At 36.0% G+C, this 23499-nt stretch overlaps 2 protein-coding genes across 2 annotated transcripts; both read left to right on the top strand.

Moving 5' to 3' along the window:
• Positions 1–4078: 4078 nt before the first annotated feature.
• On the top strand, positions 4079–16239 carry LOC133863938 (uncharacterized). The gene is made up of 9 exons (XM_062300100.1): positions 4079–4261; positions 7325–7525; positions 8878–8957; positions 12264–12323; positions 12468–12704; positions 12772–12834; positions 15532–15600; positions 15810–15855; positions 15950–16239. Exons 1-9 carry the CDS (start codon positions 4252–4254, stop codon positions 16018–16020), a joined length of 837 nt encoding a protein of 278 aa, XP_062156084.1. The 5' UTR covers positions 4079–4251; the 3' UTR covers positions 16021–16239.
• Positions 16240–21999: 5760 nt separating this feature from the next.
• Positions 22000–22828, top strand: LOC133865056 (late embryogenesis abundant protein 2-like). Its single transcript, XM_062301525.1, has 2 exons — positions 22000–22146; positions 22240–22828. Exons 1-2 carry the CDS (start codon positions 22093–22095, stop codon positions 22606–22608), a joined length of 423 nt encoding a protein of 140 aa, XP_062157509.1. The 5' UTR covers positions 22000–22092; the 3' UTR covers positions 22609–22828.
• Positions 22829–23499: the final 671 nt, after the last annotated feature.

Genomic DNA, 23499 nt, shown 5'->3' with positions numbered 1-23499 from the left:
TTAAAAGTTTCATAATGAACCTCCAAAATGAAGCTTTGCTACTCGTAGAAAAAACTGAATACTAATCACCATAATTTTGGCATTTCTTTTCACTAAATCTTGAACTAGAGGGGTAAATTAAAACAAAATAAATAAGAAAATCAACCAAAATCTGAATGCAACAATAATGGCAGCATAATAATAAAAGTTTATCACTTACATATATTATTCTGTCTGTGAGTTTGGGTGCATGTGCATGTTTTGTCTATGAGTTTAAGTGCATTTTGTGCATGTTCTGTCTGTAAGTTTGATTATTATCATTGTTTATTAAAATAGTTTAGAAATGGGTAATCCAATATTTGATCTCATCATTTACCATTATGGGTCGCTTTCTGGACCAAGGACAGAATAAGTTGGAGGAGATGTCATGACAATAGATGGTCTGGATGCAGACCGAATGTATTTTTGGGACCTTACCAATGTACTAAAAGATTACTTGGGGTACAACTACAATGATATTCCTACGTTATACTACAAGTACAATGAAGAAAGCAATGAAGACATACATGGTCTTACTACAAACCAAGAGTTCCTGAATATGATCAAAGGGCTGGAAAATGGTGGCAGAAAGAAGTTGCATGTATTTGTAAACCATGAACCAGTTGAACCAGTTCCGATCGAAGTGGTCCAGCTAGTGTTGCTTCTATCTCAGTCTCCTTTAGAGGTTGATTTAAACTATTTCGAGGAGGATGTGTTGCAGCCACAAAACAGCCAAGCGTGCAGCCAACACTGCAGCCAGAACAACAGCCTCCATAGCCGTTTGCACACCAACCTCTACAGCAGCCAGCACAACAACCTCCACGATAATTTCACAATAAGGAGGACGGGGAGGTGGAGAACCTTGAGTTGAGTGAGTTCAAAGAAACAAATGGCGAGGAAGATGACATTTGTATAGGTAAACATGATGATGTTTTATGCAAAGCTATGGAGGATACAAACAAATGGTTTCAGTCGTGGGAAAAAGTATCTACATCGAAGGATGAAGTTGATGAAATAAATGACTCAGATGCGGAGTCGTGTGATAGTGACAGCTTTCATAGTTTGGACAATGAAGAAGATGACGATGAATGGTCACCTAGACAAGTGAAGAGGAGGTATCCAGAGTGGAAGCCCAAGTGGGACTTGAAAGATAAAGTTAAATTGAAAGTAGGGTTGAGGCTTGCCAACCGCACTCAATTTAAGGAAGCGTTACAAGTATTTGCAGTGCAGAATTCCTTCGACTATAAATATTTGCACAATGAGAATAAGCGGGTATCCGCATTCTGTAAGAAAAATTGTGGCTCAAAAATCCATGCGTCTTGGTCGAATTGCTAAAACAGGAGTTGCTTGATGCTTTGGAAGATTTGATGCCTAGTCTGGAGCACAAATATTGTGTCAAACATTTGCATGCAAACTTCAATGGTAAAGGATTTAAGGGAAAAGAGTTTAAGGATGTATTGTAGGGTGCAACTCAGGCACCTAATGTGATACAGTTCAAGTACTACCTCTTTGTGATTAGAGGTATGAACCAAAGAGCATACAATTATATTGAGAAAGTAGACCCAATGATGTGGTCAAGACATGCATTCAGAACCAGTAGTTGCAGTGACATCTTGCTAAACAACATTGCTGAGAGTTTCAATGCGTGGGTGTTGGAAGCAAGAGAAAAGCCGATTTTGAATTGCTTGGAGATTATAAGGCAGCAACTTATGAATAGGTTTAATTAGAAAAGGGTTGGAGTAGAAAATTCAAAGAATGTAATTTTCCCTAAGATCGTGAAGAAGTTGGAGAGAAACAAAACACGTGCTAGGAACTACATATGTGATACTTGATGAAACTACAAGGGGCAAAACATAAAAGGAATTAAACCAGAGGGGGAAAATTTTTTCTGTTTAAAACATTAACATTTGGTTAGTATATGTTTATGTAAGCAATGCAATTTTTTGTTTATGTAAGTGAAACAATTTTTGGTTTATGTTAGGGATACAATTGTATGAAACTTTTGATATATAGATTATTAAACATATTATTTTGGGTTGTCAATTGTTAAGTAGATTATTTTGATACACAACAGGCATACCAAACATACTTAATATTGATTGTGTACCAATGTACCATTTGTGATACTGTATGAAACCACATGGGACAAAATATAAAAGGAATTAAACCACAGGGGAAAAAGATTTATGTTTAAAACATTAACATTTTATCTTCTTTTTTTTTTTTTTTTTTTTTTTTTGTTTATGTAAGCGATGCAATTTTTGATTTATGCAAGGGATAGAATTGTATGAAACTTTTGATGTATAGATATTGTTAAAATATGCAATTTTTTGTTTATGTAAGCTAAACAATTTTTGGTTTATGTAAGGGATACGATTGTATGGAACTTTTGATGTATAGATTGTTAAACATATTATTTTGGGTTGTCAATTGTTAAGCATGTTATTTTGATATACAACAGGTATATCAAAGTTTGATTTTGTACCATAACAAAGGTACCATTTGTGATACGAAATATTAAATCAATGTACCATTTGTGATAATTAATGAAACCACAGGGGGCAAAACATGAAAGGAATAAAACCATAGGGGGTTCAAACTTACATAATTGACATACATATGTCAAACTACTTCATTAAACAAAGTCATTTAATAAGTGCAACACAAGCAACCAATAACATTGTAAACCATGACAACAACAAAGCATACATAAATTTTTTTTATCTCTTGCCCTATAGATGCCATTTTTCTTCTCTAGACACTTGATAATTTTCATGTGTTTATCATTCCCCTTTTGCAAGTGCTTAACCATTTCCATGCAACTGTCATTTTCATTCTCCAAGTCTTTAATCATTGCCATGCATCTGTCATTTTTAGCCTCCAGATCATTAACCTTCTTCGTCATCTCAGCTAAGATCTCCACACCCCTTGCACAAGTTGGTTTGTCCAGCCATTTGAAAAATCAACATGCAGCTTTTGTTTGTATGTTGGAGTATAGCATTCCAGTCAATAAGAACTCATTCAAATTATTTAGTGGAAGTACTTCAATCATAAAACTATCCACTCTTGAATTGTAGGTGGCGCATCCCCAAAATCGTCTTCCAGGGTTTTATCGTAGGTGACTTGATGCCATTCGTCCGATTGTGACTTAGCTTCTGCGTTTGGTTTGGGGAGAAATGGTTGTACCAGAGGTGGTTTGGGGGAATGTCGACGGAAGTACAGTTGGTATCGTCCACGCGAAGCTAATTCTGCTTGATCTGCTTCAGTTTCTGCATTTGGTTTTGGGAGAAACGGTCGTACCAAATCTGGTTAGGGTTCAACGATTTCGAGAATTTGGGAGAAATGGGGCGAGGAAACATACGTGGATTTTCAACAAATTATGTGGAATTGATTTAACACGTACGATGTATTACGTGGCATCTGAGACATGTGTCGCGTTTTTAAGAGTGTTTAATAACACTGGCGTGGACAACCGTTAATTTTTGAACGAAAATTTGGATGGAGGTACCATCTCTGTCTCTAGCCAAAGTTTAGGTACCATCTATGGTACGAATTGAAGCACAGGGGACAAAAAATAAAATAGTCAAATCACATGGGGCAATACCCTATTTAACCATTTTGTTTATTTATTTTGTTACATTTGTATTTTTTTAATATTTTTTTATCAATTTTTTTTCAACCTTATTTTTTTAATCTTAACCACTTTAAACCAAAATCCTGACATTGCCATTGCCACTTTTTAAAACCGAGGGCTCCATTTGATAAAAGGCCTTACCACAAATATTAAAAAAGTAATTAAACAAATTTGGTTCCATATCAATTTTTTTACGAAATTGGTTTTATCGAGATTCATAAATCTTATTTACCGAGAGAATTAAACAAAATTTATTTTATGATAAAAAAAAAATAGGCCATGAAAATATTTTTCTATGGGAATTACCAAATAAACACAAAAAAAAAAAAAAAAAAAAAAAAAAAAAAAAAAAAAAAACCCCACAGAAAACAAAGAACTATGGGCACTACCGGGCCCAAGCCATCAAAGAGTCCAGCTGGAGCGTTCGTGTGTGGCAAATTCAATTGGCAGCTTGGGGGTTAACGGCCGGGTGTCCCTCTGCTGAGCTTTTCACTCAGCTTTATATAATGGCGTTTGAGAGAGTTCAAGTTTGCTTCTAATTTCTGGACACTTTGAACCGTTTCTTCGATTTTGTAGTCTCCAAAGCCTCAAAGATTTCCATGGCTTCCTGTGAGTCTCTCTCTCAAATCCCAAATGACAATAGTTTTACTTGTATAATTGTTTTCACTTGGTATATCTGACTATTTATTTCATCGTCTTTGCATTCGGGAACGTGGGTATTTGATAAACCAACTTTTTGTTATATTTGAGAGATTGGGTCGTTGGGTTTCTGGGTTTTGTTAATTTATTGATTGTGGGCAGTGGAACTCAAGGTGGGATGGCCATGGACAAGTAAGCGTGTATCAAATGTTGTTGTACTCTCGCTGTGAACCCAGATTCTTAAATTAAATGCTTGTAGGTCCTTCGGTTTGAATTGTTTATCCTGAACTTTGGTTGATTATGGTCATCATCCTCGTAAATTTCTATTCTTTTTCTTTTAGTTTTTGTTAAGAAATGTAGAATGAAGGGATTGAATTTATTTATTTTTGTGGTTGGGGTGGGCGATTTGTATAAACAGAACGCGTAAAAGTCTAACGCATGATTTAGTGAATGATGCCAATGTGATTTTACTTCGTGGAGCTGTAGTGTAAGTGAGAATCTGTTTTCTTGGTTTGAGCTCCAAATTTGGTGTACAATCTTTTCCACGTTTGGAAACTATAATGAAGAGGTAGAGTAGCAAAGGGTTAGATTAATCAAGGATAAATAGAATTCTGTACAATGAAAGAGAAATGTTGTTATAGGTTTCTTTGATATCTAAGTGTGGATTAACAAGTCTTCTTTAGTTGTTGAAATTGAGATAGGTACTGGGGAGAAAACAAACAAACACAGACAGAAGAACAGTAGTGATCTTAGGCTTTATAATAAAATTTTCCTTTACATATCAGAAAAAAAAAAAAAAAAACAGAGATGGGTGCTACATCTGTGAAGTTAATGGGGCAGACAAGGGACCATCTATTTCTGCATTGCTTGATAGGTAGGGAATTTGCCCCCTTTTTTGTCATTGTTTGGACTGCGATTTATGCTTAAGATCTTTGTGGAGATGCTGGCATGTTGCAAAGGATGCTGTAGTAGTGTGATTTGGAATGCGATTTCCTTATTCCTTCTGTGGTGCATCTGAAGAGAAAGAAATGGTTGAAATTTTTAGATAAGGTTGATTTTTCTGCGACTATGTTGGAGCTCGAGTTCCTATGATCACTTTTCAATTCGTTGGTGGCGTCTAGTTGTTTCTCTTTTATTCTAATCTGCAACTTTTGGACTTGTTTAACTTTAGGAGTTAATTTTACTTTTCCTTTTATATTCCAAGTGTTTCTCTTGAACACCCACCAGGTACTAATGTTGCCTCTTCTTCTCTTTCTTAATAAGTTCATTTATCTAATACGAAAACAGTGTTATCTCTACTGAAAAGCTCAACTCAAGTGAGAGTGAGGTGCATGTCCACTAATACCATTACGTTGAGGAGTGTAATGTATAAAGGATTAACTTATCTTCAACTTCAAAGTTTGCATCTACATTGGTATATCAGTTTACTTCTTGTTGCCATTGACGGATGAGTAAATTGTCACATTCTACATGTTGCATGACTTGGAAACATTGAATTTCACAAGTCTTTTGTTTTTGTTTTTCCTTCTTCCTAGTCTGTCCACTCAATGTTGGCCAATTCATGTTGGTGATGCATGCTGTATGGTGCAGTTCCTGGTGTGGCTTAACCTTCAATCTCAATTTCCTTAAAGCTTTTTGAGATCATTTTATGGATCCATTCTTCTGGCATTGCTATTGTACAACTCCAACATCTATAACCAACAGATCTGCTCATCCTACAATACTAACCCTTCTTTTCCTTTATGATATAATGCTTATCAATTGCTTCATTGCTGCAGCATGTCATCAAACAATGTTTGCTTCATCCATATTGTCCAGTATGGGATCTTCATCCATATCAATCACTTCATTTCGAAGTGCAGATTGTCTTGCACTTGTGCAGATACAGAGTACAAAACATTGTCTAATTTTTTCTGTTAGCTTGATATGATGTGGGATTATTTTAAGTTCAACTCTAAAATGAAGTGTTATCATAGGCAGTGAATGGTTTTAAGGATGAGTAATAATCTTTAATACAGGATTTCAAATGGAGTTACTGTTGAGAATGTTGAATAACTTCAATCGTGGAATGCTAATGAATTATGGAATGGGTAGGAATTGATAGAGGAGGCTATTGAAAAAGAACTGGGGTTTTATAAGATTTGTTCAAAACATGGTTTTAGCATTTAAAATTGCCAGGAAATGTTTAGAGAGGAGAGAAGAATGACAGACCATAGAACATTATTAGAACCCTAATGACAATGAATTGTAGCCCTCAAATCAAAATACTTTAAATGGAATAGTGGCATAAAACTAGTGTTAGTTGTAACTTGATACAGTAGTGTGACTAGTAATCATTCAAGTTACTTGCCTTGATATTTTTCTTCCGTAGCTTGAACATTCCCTCCTTTGAATATAAGTGCTATTAATAATTGACTCTAACATACTACGAAAGCTACCATAGACACTTTCTGCCTGACCAAAAATGCTACTTCTTCTGCTTTGGACTCACAGCGCTAGATTTAGCAGCCATTTACTTCTGCCACTAGTTTGTAGCGACAGCTTGACTTGTTCTTTAGTGGAAGCGGTAACAGCCCTCAATATCCTAGTCTATATATTGTTTTATACACTTCAGTTATGATCAATGCAACTTACTGGTATGGAGTGAAAAACTTCCCTCCAATTTGCGTTAGGGCGGAATTTGCCAACTTCACAATAAAGCCATCTATTAAATTTATAGAGTATGGGACCATCTCATGACCTTTGTTTTACTTAGTTAAACGTCCATTTTGTGGACTTAAACATTTGCATTTAATTAATCCTTGTAGTCCTTGCATGGAAACCTCTGGACCATTCCCATGTGTTGTGGCTTTGTTTTTTAACTTTTGCATGATACTTATTCTTGCTAGAATTTGGATATAATGTGTATATCACTTGCGAGCTATATCATTCTCAAGTATGCATGAATAAATGTATGAACAATGCTTACAAAATATAAAGAAATTCTTTTTAGATATTGTACTCTATTTAGTTGTGATGTGGTTCTTATTTCAGGTAGCTTGGGAACATCAAATATTAGAATTTCAAATTTGGACTTTGGCAGAGCAAGAATTGGTGTACTAAAACAGTTTGGTATAAGAACTTGGGCAGGACAGAGAGCACCACAATTTGCAAGGTTAACAGAGTCATTACGAGTCTCACGACAGTCAGAGAAAGCACAAACTGTACATGGTTGTCCATCTTTAGAAACCAAGTGTAATAGTTCTTTCTTAATTAATTTGTTTGTCTTTCTCAGTTAATCCTCCAGTTTGCACCATATTGTATATGCAAGTATATCCACGCATAAACGCATGCTTATCTATAGCCATTACATTCTTGGTACAATCCAGAGTTTGACATCCATAACAGATACAATGCTTTTCGATCATTTCCCATCCATAAATGTCTTTGCACAAACTCTATATATATACAATTTTTTTTTATAAGTAATTCAAATTCATTAAAAGCGTAGAGGGGCGCAATTGTACAAACCTAGTACATAGGAAGTATACAAGAAAAAATTCCAAAGTATAGAAAAAGAAGAACAAAACTCCAAAAACTTAGAGAAATTAGAAGTAGACAAGCTATTAAACGCTACTATCCATCTATATATATACATTACCATATCAGAATTCTTGCAGTTTGGTTAACTGCAATTAATTTTTTGTCACCTTGTTTGGTACATAAGTTAATTACTTAGACTTGTGTGAGAAGTCTAGCTAACTAAAATTTGCAACCATTATTTTTATTGCGATAGATAAAAAAATTTTCCTTTACTTTTCTTTCTTTATTTTTTTTTTTGACGTAGCCCCAAGGGGAGGGGAAAGAGGACAGTCATACAAGTGACTTGCGTTTCATGAGGCGTGTTTTCTAGTTGAGTGTGCTATCCTTAGGGTTCCCTATATACAATACTTTTTAAGGTAGGTATTTAAGTCATCATTGAACTTGCATTTTTCGATCCTGCCTGTAGCTTGCCACTTGTTAGTAGTAGCACACTGGGTCTGATAGTACATGTTGCTTTCCTGCAGCCTTGCTGATCTAATCTTTTTTTACTCTTCCAAAAGTTCAAACCTTGTTTTCAAAAAGAATTCAGCATAAATGCTAATATGCTACTCTGGTGTTTTAGCTCATTTCTGGGATATATAAGAAGTTTGAATTGATTTTATGAGTCATTCAAGAATCTTTGGAACATGGCAATTCAAAGTCTAGTTCATTGCCACAGATTGCTGTAGAATTAATGTGGTGATATTACGTTGTTTTTCATGGACACTTCTTATGACTTAAATAATCATAATGCACACCCAGAAGAAAAAAAAAATTCATATTGTGCACATTCTCTCTCTGTCACTCCATAGATTATGGTGTGACACTCCAAAAACCCCTCTTGTTAATTACTTAAAATAAATGGCCAGTGAACTTGTTTTAGTTCTTTTTCTTTCTATTTCATTATAAATAACATATTGTAGTTTATCTCCATATTGTATATTAAAATAAGAATAAAAATGTGTTTCCATAACTGTATGCGTAGTCTAGCTTATGTTAACAAGCATTTATTGTTGATGCAACAGCTGCTGGAACTGTTGAGAATGGTTCTGAAGAGGCTAAATTTTCTGGTTTGAGAAGCCAGCTCATTCCTAATTCATATGAAGTAAGTAGTTTGGTCTTAATTGTTAATTTATATGTATGTGATTATTATTACTTCATTTCTTCATAGTCTTGCTGGCACTATTTATCCCAAAAATAAAAAAATATTGCTCCCGCTGGTAGAGCCAGATCTCTGAAGCTTAGGGTTTCCAAATTCATGAGTAAATTCTTATGTAATCTTCAGATATTGCTAAGGTTTTGGTCAATTCTTTTTTCTTTTTTTTTTTTAATGAAGGGTTTTGAAGTGCCAATACATCATTGTGCATGGTGAACATTTCGCTTTTCTATGTTCCAAACAAATTCTTTCAATGAAACAAGCATCTTCTGCTGTATATGTATGTTTGAAGTAGGGGAGAGCTGGGTCTCCACATCATTCATTACCCATCATATGTATGTTTTAATGATGGGCAATGGGGAGAGCTGGGTCTCCCTTTAAAATATAAAAAACAATTTCTCCGAGATTTAGTAGAACTCCCCAACGCTTACATTGTAGGTTTTTATATTCAGCAAGTGGAATACCTTCTTTGTCGCTGCATGAGAGAACATTTGGTGCTCGTATGTTGTATGCCAGAACCCATGTACTCTTTTAATTCTTCATGTTAAAAATGTAGTCTTGAATTATATAGAACTTGACATCATATGATATAATTGCTGTATATAACTCAGCAATTACCATTTTTAACAGATCTGTGTGTATATTGGTGGGTGAGTTGTTTATGGATCTGTTCACTGTAGTGGATTTTTGATACATGGGTCTTCATCAGGTGTTGAATATGAGGATGGGTCTGGAAATTATAATGGGGATGGGTCTATGTTTACTGTGGAAAACAAATTGGGGGAAGGGCGATTAGAGGGTTTGAATTCAAAGGAGGTGCAGGTAATTGGTTTGTGTGGAGGTGAGATGATTTCTTTGTCAGAGGTGATTGTTCTTGACAAGGAATTTAAAGGAAATGAGCCGTTAATAGTACATCCAATTGCTGTGATTCAAAAACAGGAAGTCCCTCACTGATCTTCAGATTGGGTGTTTGAAAGGTTGAAGAATTTTTTCCATGTAGTGGGGCTGTCATGCAAGGGCTTTGAGGAGCAAATGATGGCTCTATTTTATGCTATTGAAGCAAATAGACATCAAAACAGCTCGTTAGTGATCTAGATTTTTGTTATAGGACAGTGAACAGTGAAAACCGTGAGCTAAAGAGGTTGGTTTGTCATGTTAATGACGACATAAAGGGAGGACACTTTAATAGAGGGAAAGGAAAGGGGAGGGGTTCAAATAGTTCTTTATGAAACTCAAAATAGTGTCATGGAATCTAAGAGGGCTAAATAAGGAGAAAAGGTTGAGGATTGGGAATCTTCTTAGAGATAGGAAAGGAGGGCGTATGTTCCAAATGATTATGTTGAAAGGAGGTATTTTTGGGAAGAATTGGTTGGCGTGATGAGTTGGTGGGAGTTGTCATGGTGTATCGGAGGTGATTTTAATGTTTGTTTTCCATGTGAAAAATTAGGTGAGTCAAGATAATCAGCAGCCATGTTGGACATTTCAGAATTTATATTTGATCAGGGACTCATGGACATCCTACTTGATGGTGGGAATTTTACTTGGTCTAATAATCGTAAGTTGCAGTTATGGTCTAGAATTGATGGGTTTCTCTTATGTCTGGAATGGGAATGAATGTTTTCCTGATGTTTCTCAAAGGAGACTCCCTAGAATCTTGTTGGATCATTTTCCGTTGATGTTGGATTGTAGTGTATCGGGTGGTGGGAGTAGGTATTTTAAATTTGAAAATGTGTTTAAAAGTAGAGGACTTTGTGGAGCAGGTGAAAACATGGTGGTTGTCTTATAGTTTTCAAGGATCTCCTACTAATGTACTGGCATACAAGTTGAAAGACTTGAAGTTGTGCTTGAAGAAATGGAATGGGGAGGTGTTTGGTAATGTAGGGAAGAAAAAGAAAGATCTTATGGATGGTATCTGGGAGCTGGATTTTATTGTAGTGGGAGGATCTTTAAATGAGGAAGGAATATATTTCTAAGGAATTAGAGATTTATCCTTTTTGAAGAAGTAAGTTGGAGGAAAAAGTCAAGGGCCCTAATGGTTAAGAGAGGGGGATAAAAATAATAAATTTTTCCGTCGGGTGGCCAATTCTGATTAAAGAAATAACTCAGTGGATTCTTTAGTTATCAACGGGTCTATATCTTCTAGGAGGTCATGAAAGAGGAAATTTTTGTGGTTTTTTTCCAATAGTGCTGGGAGGTTTTGAAAGAGGAACTATTGGAAAAAAACCGCAAAAATTGAAAACATGGATAACGCCATAACCCCATTTACCCAATAGAGCTCGATTAAACTGAATAATGTTTCTAACCCCCACACCACCTGATTTAAAGGAGTACAAATTTTCGACCAGTTCACTAAATGAAACTTAAACTCGTCAACAATTTCCCCCCATAAAAAGTTTGTGAAGTTTTCACGCCTATTAGCCACATCCACTGAAATAGGAAAAGAGACAAATAGTAAGTAGGCAAATTGGAAAGAGATTGTGAAGTTTTTCAAGCCTATTAGCCACACCCACTGGAATAGGGAAAATGGAAAAATAGTAAGTAGGCAAATTGGAAAGAGTGTTTTTATCAAAGTCAATTTACCTCCCTTAAATAAAGAAAGCCTTTTCCATCCAGTCAACTGACATTCCATGTTTTCAATTATGCATTCCAAATAGATATAGCCTTGTAGAAGCACCCAAAGGTAAACCCAAGTACTTCATTGGCAAAGAAGAAACTCTACAGTCGAGAATACAGGCCAAACCATCTACATCTCCCATATTGCCAACAAGAACTATATTTTGCCAAATTAATCTTCAACCCCGATACCACTTCAAAACCTCCCAGCACGATTGGAAAAAGAACAACTGAAAGTTCTACGTTTTTCTAATGACATTATATTATTTATTAAAAAGAAAAAAGAAATAATTTGTTGTCATCCACGTATTGTTGATTTTCAGAAACATTTTCTCTTTCTATTGTAATTTGAGATTATCAAAGCACCAAGTAAATCTGAAGTCCATAAATTCTCTTCTGCCTGCAGTAATGATTTCCATTTTTAATTTATGCTATACAGGTTACCTCACATTTGTTTACATTGCCAGAATTAGAAAGAATTTTGTCATAACTACTTATCAAAAAAAAAAAAGAAAGAATTTTGTCATAACATTTCTTTGCTAAGGCAGAAATGCACTCGCACAGATATGTCTTTATACATGCTTGCACATGTATTCCTTTTGAAAAGTTCATAGCACTTAGTCCCATATATCTTTTTTTCAGGTGGAATCTCTGCTCACAACACTATGTGATACAACTTCAGTCGTGGAGTTTGAATTAAAGGTAATTTTGAAGTGTAAATTCTTCTTAAACACAAGCATAACTTTGATTTTAATTTTTTCTTATTCTAGCAATGAGGGATCTTCTCTTAATTCTAAATCTGTTGCTTTCTAATATTTCCTCCTATTATTTTCTTCATATTGTTAGCTTGGTGAATTTCACTTACATGTCATGAGGGACTTGACTGGGAAAGTTAAACCTGCACCTCCCCCGAGTCCTACTTCTGTCGGTGTAATTGCAACTGCTGAAGCTCCTGCTCCTGCAAATGGATCTGTTTCTACACTATCTTTAGCTATCTCCAAGCCAGTACCTCCTTCAAGGGGGATTCAGACATTTCTAGGAAAAGCTGCAGATGAAGGCTTGGTCATACTTAAATCTCCAAGGGTAACAATAAAAAATTGTAATGCTTATATTCTGTAAATCTTGGGCACTAAAAGCATGAATGGTGCAGGTGGGATTTTTTAGGAGATCCAGAACCATAAAGGGAAAGCGTGCTCCACCTTCATGTAAAGAGGTACTGGTTTTTAACGATTCTTCTTTAATTTCAAGGTAAATAATTCATTAAATCATTGATGGGGACTCACTGAAAGAAAAGGGAAATTAAAAAAAAAAATTTCCTTGATTAATTATAGCTTTTGGAATGAGTCTTTTCCTTTCAACCTAATGTTTATAACGTATATCTGTGCTAGGATTTAATATTTAGTTATCAGCTTCAACTATTCATTTTTGATAGGTAAGCGACTTACACACTCCATGGGATTTGAAACAATGCGCTAATTCACAATTTTTTTTTTTAAAACTTATGTAGCATTCTGATTCTCTCGAGAACAGAATTGAGTTACTTTGTACTCTTGTAGTAAGCGTACCATAGGACGGACAAATAGTATTGCCCAGGTGCTGTTAGACATATTTATAGATTTTAGGAGATTTAACTGTTGTCAATAATCTTCTGTAACGTGTTGTGCTGGTTTCCAAATCTGATACTAACATGGGACAAGTTACCCCTTAATCTCAATGGAGGTTAAGGTTTTCTTTTCTTTTCTTTTGCTTTGTTTTATTTTTCAGGTTTTTTTTATAACATTAGGATTTTATTTTTTTTGGGTTTTCTAGTAACTTATATAGTTTTCAGTTTTCTTAGAAACTCTATGATTTTGTTTATTTCTTTTTTGTTTAAGGACTTCTAGTAATCTTAAGATTAGGATTTGTTGCCTATATAAAAGCTTGTATCGAACCTAAGGAGGACATCCCAAGGGGCAGGGATATCCCAAATAGGAAATCTAAAAAGTTATTACTGCTTTCTTACTATGAAGCATTTAGAGAGAAATAAATTGACCTCTATTTGAGGATTACGAGTCCAGCGTGCTTTCTTTAAAATTCTCCTTTTTGAGATATCTCTTGGATTGGGCTATAGTTTATGTTCCTAACTTCCCCTCATTGGAGCTTGTAGATCTGTTTAATTTTTTAGATTGTAGAAGTTTATAGGGTGATCGTCTCTCTTGTAGACTTTTCGTGTACGAGGGCTTTGCCCTTTTCTTTCAATAAAATTATTATTCTTCAAAACAAAATAGCTTGTATCAAACCTTTTTTCATTGATTGAGATAATTTAGTGTTTTTTAATAGAAGAAAATATTTCTTTTTTATTTTTTTGTGTGTTCAGAGGTTAAAAAAGAGACGTGTTCTTATCCTTTTTTTTATCATTTCCGCTATGTCAGATGCTTTCACCACACAAATTCTGTTTTGTTCTAGATACTTAGGCTATGGCCATTGCACCCGTCCATTTTTGCTGGTATGAGGCTCTTCCGGTTCATTTTGTCTGCTAGGTTTGTAGGCATAGTTAACACAAAAATGTTGAATTTGTGCGCGATGTGACTCAAATGGATATCTTTGCGATTGAAGTTTGCAACCTTCAATTTATTTGTTATTTTTAATTATATTAATACATGCAATGAGCTAGAAATAAAGAATCAAAACTCATACTAGATAGACTAGCAATGGCCTACAAAGTATATATATTTATTCAGTATAAAAGTTAAAAGGTTTCGTAATTGTCTTTTTAATAAGATTGGTTTCTTACTTATCAAATATATATATGCACACACACACACACACACACACACATGTATATATATATATATATATATTAAAATTAGTTTATGCTGTCAAATCTGTAGTTGTTTAACTAAATGATCTAGTACTGGTACATTCTTTTCTAATAGAACAACCAAAACCTTGACTGAAACAGCATTGCTAACCATGATTAGAACTTCTTAAAGGCATTAATGACCTTGCTTGTCATGGTACTCAAACAAGACGGGGGATATAGGGACTTAGGGCTTGGCTATTGATTAGCCAAAACATATATCATTCTGAAATCAGTTGTTTATTTATTTATTGTTCTTTTTTTTGGTGGTATTCTTGTGCTTAACTATTTCTAAGATACACTTGAGGTGTTTGAAACTTACAGTTGTTCTTATGAAACGGACTCCAAAAGTTTCTTTTTGGAGTCCGTTCTTTTGGTTATGAAAGCTTTCCGTTTCTTTTGTTCTGAATAAAGCATTGTGAAACATAACTCACATCCCAAGAAGTTAATAAAAGAGAGATACTATAGGGTAAACTCTATGGTTCAGAAATTCTTTGCTGGGGTGTTTAGGTTGTTGCACATCTTTCCTTGTTTGAATTTGATTTCAGTTATGCTTTCATGAAGGGCTAGCAATTTTTGACACAACCCTCAAACCCAACACAAAATTAGTGGGTTAGGGTTGAAGGGTTTGACCAGTTGAATTAGTTAGGGTTGACCTATATAGTCTTATGCACATGCATCGATAAGACCCAAATCCGACATGCAACATTTAGGGCTGGTAATTTTTTATACAACTTGAGAACCCAACATAAAATTAGTGGGCTAGGGTTGAATGGTCTAACCCGTTTAATTAAATGGGTTGGACCTCGACGCCACCTGAACTCGATACGGAAAAACAAATTGCCACCCGTAGTTTTAGGTATCCTATTAGCCATTATTGATAATCAGCCCAAACACAATCACCTTCCTTCAGCCCATTGCACTGAATGATGTCAAGTCGGTTCCCCCTTCCCCCCTTATGCAAGTTGATTTCTTTTATGCCACTAGAATTCTTTAATGCAATATTAGAACACTTCTGCCATGGTGAGTTTATCATTCTCTACTAAAAACATTCACATTTTTACTCCACAGAAACAAATGGTGAAGGAGGGCCAAGTGCTTTGCTATGTTGAACAGCTTGGTGGCGAGGTCCCAATTGAGGTTTGGGTCTTGACTTGAAAGTACTTACTTGTGTCTGTATGTGCTGGATGAGAGGAGTAGGGGGTTTTTCTTTTTCCACTCACAGCCCCCTATTCTTTATCTTCCCTGTGACTTTATGTCCAGTATTTATTTGGCAAGTCCTTGCTAATTTATATGTTTCTACTTTTTTAACCTTTTTTTTTTTTTTTTTCCTTTTGTTATTTCTCTAGTCTGATGTATCTGGGGAGGTCATCAAGATACTACGAGGGGATGGTGGTAGGTGTGGCATCTTTGGATGCCTTTTCATTGTTGGACTTGTGAATTTCACTGTATATGTTCGTTCTCTCATTGGGTCTGCTTTGCTTGACAGATCCTGTTGGATATGATGATGCTCTCATTGCGATCCTTCCGTCATTTCCAGGGATAAAGAAGCTTCAGTAGATGATTTGGTATAATTTTTTTTCCTCATTCCATGCAACACTACAGTTACAATTTGCAGGCAAATATATGCCTTGGAGTGCCATTTTTAGTTGAAGATGATATGGCTTTGCTTTTGCCTTGCAATACTCTGGGATCTACGTACATATGTCGTAATCTCAACGAACACACTAGCTCTGGAAATTATTCTTAATAAATAGAACTGAAATAAATCTGTAAAAATCATAGCACATCAAATTTCTTTTTCGTTTTAGACATTTTAATTCTGCAAAGAACCCAAAGTTAGTTTGGAAACTAGGTTGGGATCTCCCAGATTCTCTTCCCAAACCTGAGTTTGGGCCTCAGGTAAAGGAAAAGACTATTTTTGAAGAGAGCTGTTATCATTCATCTCTTTTGCAAATTTTTCATTAAAGCTGTGGGACCTATTGGTGGGTTCTATAGATTTAATGGCGGATTTGACCATCTCTTGTACGGAGATAGTCAAGAAATGGGCAAGAGATAGAAACCAAATATTTCTCATTCCTGAATGATTTGATTTCACTAACACCCACATGTGAGTGCAAGTACATAGAGTGTAGCTATGCTAGGCACCCTTGTTGAAAAACTTTGCAAATGATGGATATATTTCTTGTACCAAATTCCTCTGCATGAAGGTTGAAATGGATGCCCCCCCTGTCCTCTAAAATCTGGGTTCTCGCTTCCCAGATCCAGCAAAAACACCCACTTGGGTGCAGCTCAAATGTGAGCAAATCTCTCAGATTTCTATTACAAATGTGAGGCTGGGTCACACTCAATTGCCTTGCCCCTTTGACAATATTGACTCATCAAAACAACAGCTTTGGTCGAGCGGTTCCCTCCATTTCCTTACATATCATTGAGCCAATCCATAACTCACATTGGACCCAAAATCCACCACCATGAAGATTAATTGCTCGTTCCTTACAACCCTGAAGACCACTCATCACCACCTGACCACCTCATTACCTCAGTCACGATCCAAAGAAAGCGTTAGTCACATTTTCATTATTAGGGCTAATCAAAGTTACAATTGAAGGTTTTCAAAATCACTTGTAAATTAAGCACAGTTTCATGTACTCAAGAACCAGTGTTAGACTTAGCACCATGCAACACCCTAACAATCCATCCACTCAATGTTGGACTACCTTCATGAGAGGTTGCAATCTTCTCTACTCAAATTCTTAATGTCCTCATCAGGGCTATTTCACCTTTGCAAATAGTACATTTTTTCATCAGTTGGAAGTATTTTACCTAGTCAAATAGTACATTTTTCTATTTTACCTATTCATTTTTTCATACAATCTCCAACAGATTCTTTATTTAATTCTCTATTTTATTTAAATATTAATTTCAGAGAGAGAGAGTGAGAGAGAAAAATATATTAAAAAACTTGGACATTGTGCTACAGTGAGTAGCAACTTATTGCTATTCACTTAGCAAAAAATGTATTTAATTTACCTACTCTAGAGCTAATCTGTAAAAGAAGAAAAAGATCTTATAATAACTAAATGTAGTTATATATTATGAGCCTTTTAGCTACTCTGCTAGAGATGCTTATCTCATCGTTTGTAAACAAAGGACGAAATATTTTAATGACTTCGTCGTTCAGCAAATCTGACGATAAATTCACATCTATCATTTAATAAGCGACAAGTATTTTAAATTTTATAATTGTTCTAGGTAAACGACGAAAATAAAATGACATTAAACAACATATTTTTAGTAGTGATTTAACAATAAATACATAAATATTATAACTATATATTTTATATAAAAATGTTTTAATTATATATAAATTTGTAACTATGGAGGGGGAGGGGGAGCCATGGCCCTTAGTGGCCCCATCTAGTTTCGTCCCTGGATGGGGGTGTGTAATTTTTAGCATTTTTCAAACTCATACATTACATTAATTGTAAGAGCCTATTTGGCCTTGTCGCAAGTCAAATGTGTGAGTTCGAATGTCAAATGTCAAACATCAGCCGTATAATTTTAAAGGCTAAATTACAATTTTATCATACCACTACAAAAAAAATTGTTTTTCGCCACTTGCAGGTCGCCACGTGTATGGTCACTGTACACGTGGCGAACTGTTGGCCGCGTGCAAGTGGCCACGTAAATACACGCGGTGGACCCGGATGAAACTAACTGCGCAATTAGCAGCGTGTATTTTAATACGCGCGGCCAATTGGCCGCGTGTATTAAAATACGCGCGGCCAATTGGCCGCATGTATAATAATACACGCGGCCAACAGTTGGCCGCGCGTATTAAAATACGCGCGGCCAATTGTTGGCCGCGCGTATTAAAATACGCGCGGCCAATTGTTGGCCGCGTGTATTATTATACACGTGGCAATATGTTTTTTTTAAAAAAAAATTAAAAAATAATTTTTTATTTAATTTAAATCTGTATTTAATTATTTTTTAAATAATTGATTGTATTTTTAATTTAGTTCTTTATTTTTAGAGGAAAAAAAATATAATAACTGGAAAAAAAAAAAAAAAAAAAAAAAAAAAAAAAAAAAGAAAGAAAGAAAGAAGAGGAAAACACATGTACGAACAAGTTCAGTAGAGAGAGAGAGAGAGCGAGAGACAGAGAGATACCGAGAGAGAGAAATGGAACTAGATACAGAGAGAGAGAGAGACAGAGAGAGAGAGAGAGCGAGAGAGAGATACAGAGAGAGACAGAGAGCGAGAGAGAGAGACAGAGAGAGAAAGAGAGAGCGAGAGACAGAGAGCGAGAGAGATACACAGAGAGAGAGAGACAGGGAGAGAGAGAAAGAGAGAGCGAGAGCCAGAGAGCGAGAGAGAGATACAGAGAGAGAGAGCCAGAGAGCGAGAGAGAGAGAGAGATACAGAGAGAGAGAGCGAGAGAGAGAGAGCGAGATATAGAGAGCGAGAGAGAGAGAGAGAGGAGAGAGAGAGAGAGAGAGAGAGAGATACAGAGAGAGAGAGCGAGAGACAGAGAGCGAGAGAGAGATACAGAGAGAGAGAGGGAGAGCGAGAGAGAGAGAGAGAGAGAGAGAGAGAGAGAGAGAGAGAGCGATACAGAGGAGAGAGCGAGAGACAGAGAGGGAGAGCGAGAGAGAGAGAGAGAGCGGAGAGAGAGAGAGAGAGAGAGAGAACACACCGTGAGAGAGAGAGCGATACAGATCGAGGAGAGAGAGAGCGATAGAGAGAGAGAAAGAACGTGTATATTTGTAGTGGTTTTTTTTTTTCCGTTTTGAAACTCTTGTTCAGTGGCGCGCGGGACAATTCCCGCGCGCCACTGCCTTAGGCCACGCGGCCAATTATATTATACGTATATATATACATATACATACATATATATATATATATATATATATATATATAATAAAAACAATTAGCCACGTGTATTTAATACATGTGGCTACTTTGACGCGTGTAATAAATACACGCGGCCAATTGGCCGCGTGTAAAAAATACACGCGGCCAACTGGCCGCGTGTAAAAATACACGCGGCCAATCGGACGCGTGTATTTTAATACACGCGGCCAACTGTGATGCACCCCCTTCTAGCCACGTGTACTGTATACACGTGGCTAATTGGACGCGTGTCTACAGTAACAGGTACTGTAGACACGCGGCCAATTATAAGGTTTTTTGTAGTGTACGCTTAATTACGTTTTTATAAATATTTTTTCATTAACTAAGTTTTGAAATTGTGATCTTTTTTCAAACCGCACGCTTTGAACAGCAAAAACCAAATTCATTTGCAAGTACCCCTCACCCGTGCATCTACTAGCACATAACATGCAATGGTTAGTCCCTTGTGTAAGGGATTGGGACACATATATACAAGAATGTTTCACATATATATATATATAGTTGCTCAATCAAGAAAGAAATTCCTTTGGCTTAGAATCCGGGAAGTGCTCTTAAGTCTTAATTCTCTAGCAAATCTTGTGCACTTTGCAAGCAAAATTTGGATAGAAAGAAAATCTTTGTGTAATATAATAATGCAAGGACAAAATTGATCACCTTAATTACCAGCCTTTATTTTATACCGCATTTAGTTATACCTCATCAAAATATTTATTTGATTATGGTTGAACTTTAAAATTTCCATTTAATTTCTTAAATTTTTATTTATCCAATTTCACTAATCAATTTTAGGTAAACTTTTTGGCAATTTTCAATTTTTAAATTTCTTAAATTTGAACTTAACTTAAATTTCTATGTCATAAACTAAAATGGAATCCAGTGTTACATACATTTTCTTCATCTTATGCTCCGTTTGTTTCGACGTAAAATGGTTTCCGTCGTAAAATATTTTCGACGAAATCAATTTCAAAAGAAATTATTTTCTCGAAAATATTTTTCGGCGTTTGGTTCGCACGAAAAAATTACGAAAAATGAAAATGCAACTGTCGCCGGAATCCGGCGACGACCGGTCGCTGTCGCCGGAATCCGGCGAACATGTTTGGCCGGATCCGGCCAAAATTGCCGGATTCCGGCAGAACACCTCCTGGCCCGGTCAGATCCGGCCTGATCCGGTCATTTTGGCCGGATCTCGGCAGGATCAGTGGCCGGATCCGGTCAGATCCGGCCGGATTCCGGCCATTTTGGCCAGATCCGGCCGGATCCGGCGGGGTCAGTGGCCGGATCCGGTCAGATCCGGCCGGATCCCGGCCATTTCGGCCAGATCCGGCCGGATCAGTGGCCGGATCCGGTCAGATCAGGCCGGGTTCCGGCAGGTTTCTGTCCATGGCCGGATTCCGGCGGCCGGCGGTGTTCCGGCAACCGGATTCCGGCAGCCGGCAGGATTCCGGTGGTCGGATTCCGACGCCGGCATTATTCCAGTAACTTGATGATGCCGGATTCCGGTACTGTCTATTTTCGAACGACCGATTATTGTAAGATTTGGACAGTCAGATATCAAACGTGCGTGTAAGGACGAAGAATATAATTTTGGAAAACGATTTACGGTTTTAAAAACCGTAAATCGTTTTCCAAAAATTAAAGAAGGTTTTACGGTCAAACCGAAAATGATTTTCGTTGACCATTATTTTCGCCCCTACCAAACACCGTAAAATACCGAAATCATTTTCCGGAAATCATTTTACGCCGAAACAAACGGAGCATTATTCTCCTGTGTATCATTTTTTTTTTTCCCTAAATCTTGTATATAATGAGGATCTTTATTTTTTATTTTTATATTTAAAAATATAAAAAAAATTACATCAAATCAAAAAGGAATTTATCTTAACGAATATATATATATATATATATATATATATATATATATATATATATATATTGTACAAAGTTATGATAGTTAAAAGCTATGAATTTTAAAAGCTATCTTTGCTAAATGATAGCTTTCTTCTTTTATTTTATTTTATTTTTATTTCAAAAAGTATGTTGACGTGACATAAATATAAAATAATTTTGAGTACTTTGTCCACCAATAAATTAGAAAACAATTTAATTCTGCACATTTTACATTCATATTAATAATAGCCAATTGAAAATGTTGCAAAATCTCTTATCCAAGTAGCTCTAGCATAGCACCGGAAATTTTTCGTTTTTGATTTTCTTTTTAATATAATAATTTTTTGGGCTTGGTCGGCTTGGAGCATGCGTCGGTGACGGTGTCGTTTTCGCACGATTCTCAAAATAAATAATGCAGTGTATTTGTACAAAATTGTACTCTCGAAATCCGAGGGCAGGCATTCTAAAGAAAAGACACGTGTAAGCTAGGCACGTAACCCTACAACAACTGAGGCAGGAGGTGGCGATATTCTATAGGCTGAGTCACCAATCCAATCCATTTAAAAGCTACAAATCGATGCAGCAAATGCAAAACTACCATCCTTAATCTCATCACGGCACGTGCCACAACACGTGTCAAAAAGCGGGGCACGTGTTCGTCACGTAGGGCACATGAAACGACTACAAATATGCATGCAACCATGCAAGAGACCCTCGTATCCATACTCGCAAGCAACAATTTCTGATACGCTTAAGTTTTCTCAGATTTCACAAAGAGATAAATCTCCAAGTTATATTAGCAATCCCTTTTACAGAAGATCGAAAATGGCCTCCCGTGATCAGAGCTACAGAACCGGTGAAACCAAGGGCCGAGCTGAGGTATGGAAGTCTTTTCTTTTTCTTTTTCTTTTTTTTTTTTTTTAATTGAATTTTTTTCACTGTAAATTTGTTTGGTTCATTGTTACTCTGCAGGAGAAAACCGGCCAGACGATGGGATCAGTGAGGGAGAAGGCGGAAGCGGCAAAGGACAAGACCCATGAGAAAACCCAAGAAGGAAAGGACAAGACCTATGAGACAGCCCAAGGTGTGAAAGAGAAGACCTCAAGCACAGCCCAATCGGCCAAGGAAAAGGCGGCGGAAGCGGCCCAAGCAGCGCGGGAGAAGGCCGAGGCCGGGAAGGAGAAGACCGGTGGGGCTCTCCAAAAGACTGGAGAGCAGGTGAAGCAGATGGCGCAAGGTGCAGCTGATGCAGTGAAGCATACCTTTGGCATGGGCAAAGATAATGAGGATGTTGGGGATGATGCCCCTTCTTATAAGCAGCAGGGGTACAATAAGGACTAGTTTGGGAGTCTTTTAATGGCCAGCTTGTTTTTGCTGTGTTTTCTTATCGATCTGATCATGAAGTACTGTTTATTTAGTTGTATTAGGGCATGCATGCAGTTTTTATCAAAGACCTTTACTACTCCCATTAAGTACTAGTACTGAAAGGGATTGTTGTATTTGGTTCTTTTTAATTAATGTAATTTCAGCTTCAAAAGAAATGCAATGGGTATTTCTCTCACTTGGGTTTCCATTCTTAATTGTGTAACTGCATGGGACTAAATTCGTGCTCAATTGTATTTATTTTTATTTTTATTTTTTAAGAAATATTTGTGATGGGTGACGCTTAGGATGTTAAAATATGGGACTTGTTTGGCAATCCTCTCATTTTTTTTCTTTAAAAAAATAAAAAATAAAAAATAAAAAATATTTAAAACATTTCATTTTTTTTATTTTTTTTATATCACATAAATTACTTTTTATTAACTTTTTTTTAAAACTTTTTATATCATATCAAATATTTTTTAATAACATTTTTTACTGTTCTTTAAAAAAAAAAAAATCAAAACTTCTTTATATTTTATATCACATTAATCACTTCTTACTACTATTAAAAAAAATATATCAAACACCTAACTAACTTCAATTAGAATTGGGAAATGCTAAACATCCTCCACTCATCCCCCCTTAATCACTCTCTTTTCCTTAAAAAAATTGAATTTCATTAAAAAGTTGTCTCTGATGTCACATCAGAGACAACTTTTTAATAAAAACCAATTTTTTTAGAGTAATGCTACACATCATCCCCTTGTCCTCCTTTTGTCACCCCAAAATTGATGTGGCTCTTAAAATTACCATTGGATTTATGATAGATTACCATTGAATTTTGATCCAATAGTGATTTTAAGAGCC

The sequence above is a fragment of the Alnus glutinosa genome, chromosome 3 (genome assembly GCF_958979055.1).
Source record: "Alnus glutinosa chromosome 3, dhAlnGlut1.1, whole genome shotgun sequence".
In the NCBI taxonomy this organism is placed as follows: domain Eukaryota; kingdom Viridiplantae; phylum Streptophyta; class Magnoliopsida; order Fagales; family Betulaceae; genus Alnus; species Alnus glutinosa.
Note: the sequence above shows the minus strand (reverse complement) of the source record. Positions and strands in the feature narration are given on the sequence as shown.

Bases quoted from the DNA above. Each gene is read 5' to 3' on its own strand.
- LOC133863938 (XM_062300100.1), top strand. The intron at 7,526-8,877 runs GTAATAGTTCTT...TTGATGCAACAG, and splicing joins TCCATCTTTAGAAACCAAGT to CTGCTGGAACTGTTGAGAAT. The intron at 12,705-12,771 runs GTAACAATAAAA...TGAATGGTGCAG, and splicing joins TCATACTTAAATCTCCAAGG to GTGGGATTTTTTAGGAGATC.
- LOC133865056 (XM_062301525.1), top strand. From the start codon at position 22,093: ATGGCCTCCCGTGATCAGAGCTACAGAACCGGTGAAACCAAGGGCCGA. The intron at 22,147-22,239 runs GTATGGAAGTCT...GTTACTCTGCAG, and splicing joins AAACCAAGGGCCGAGCTGAG to GAGAAAACCGGCCAGACGAT.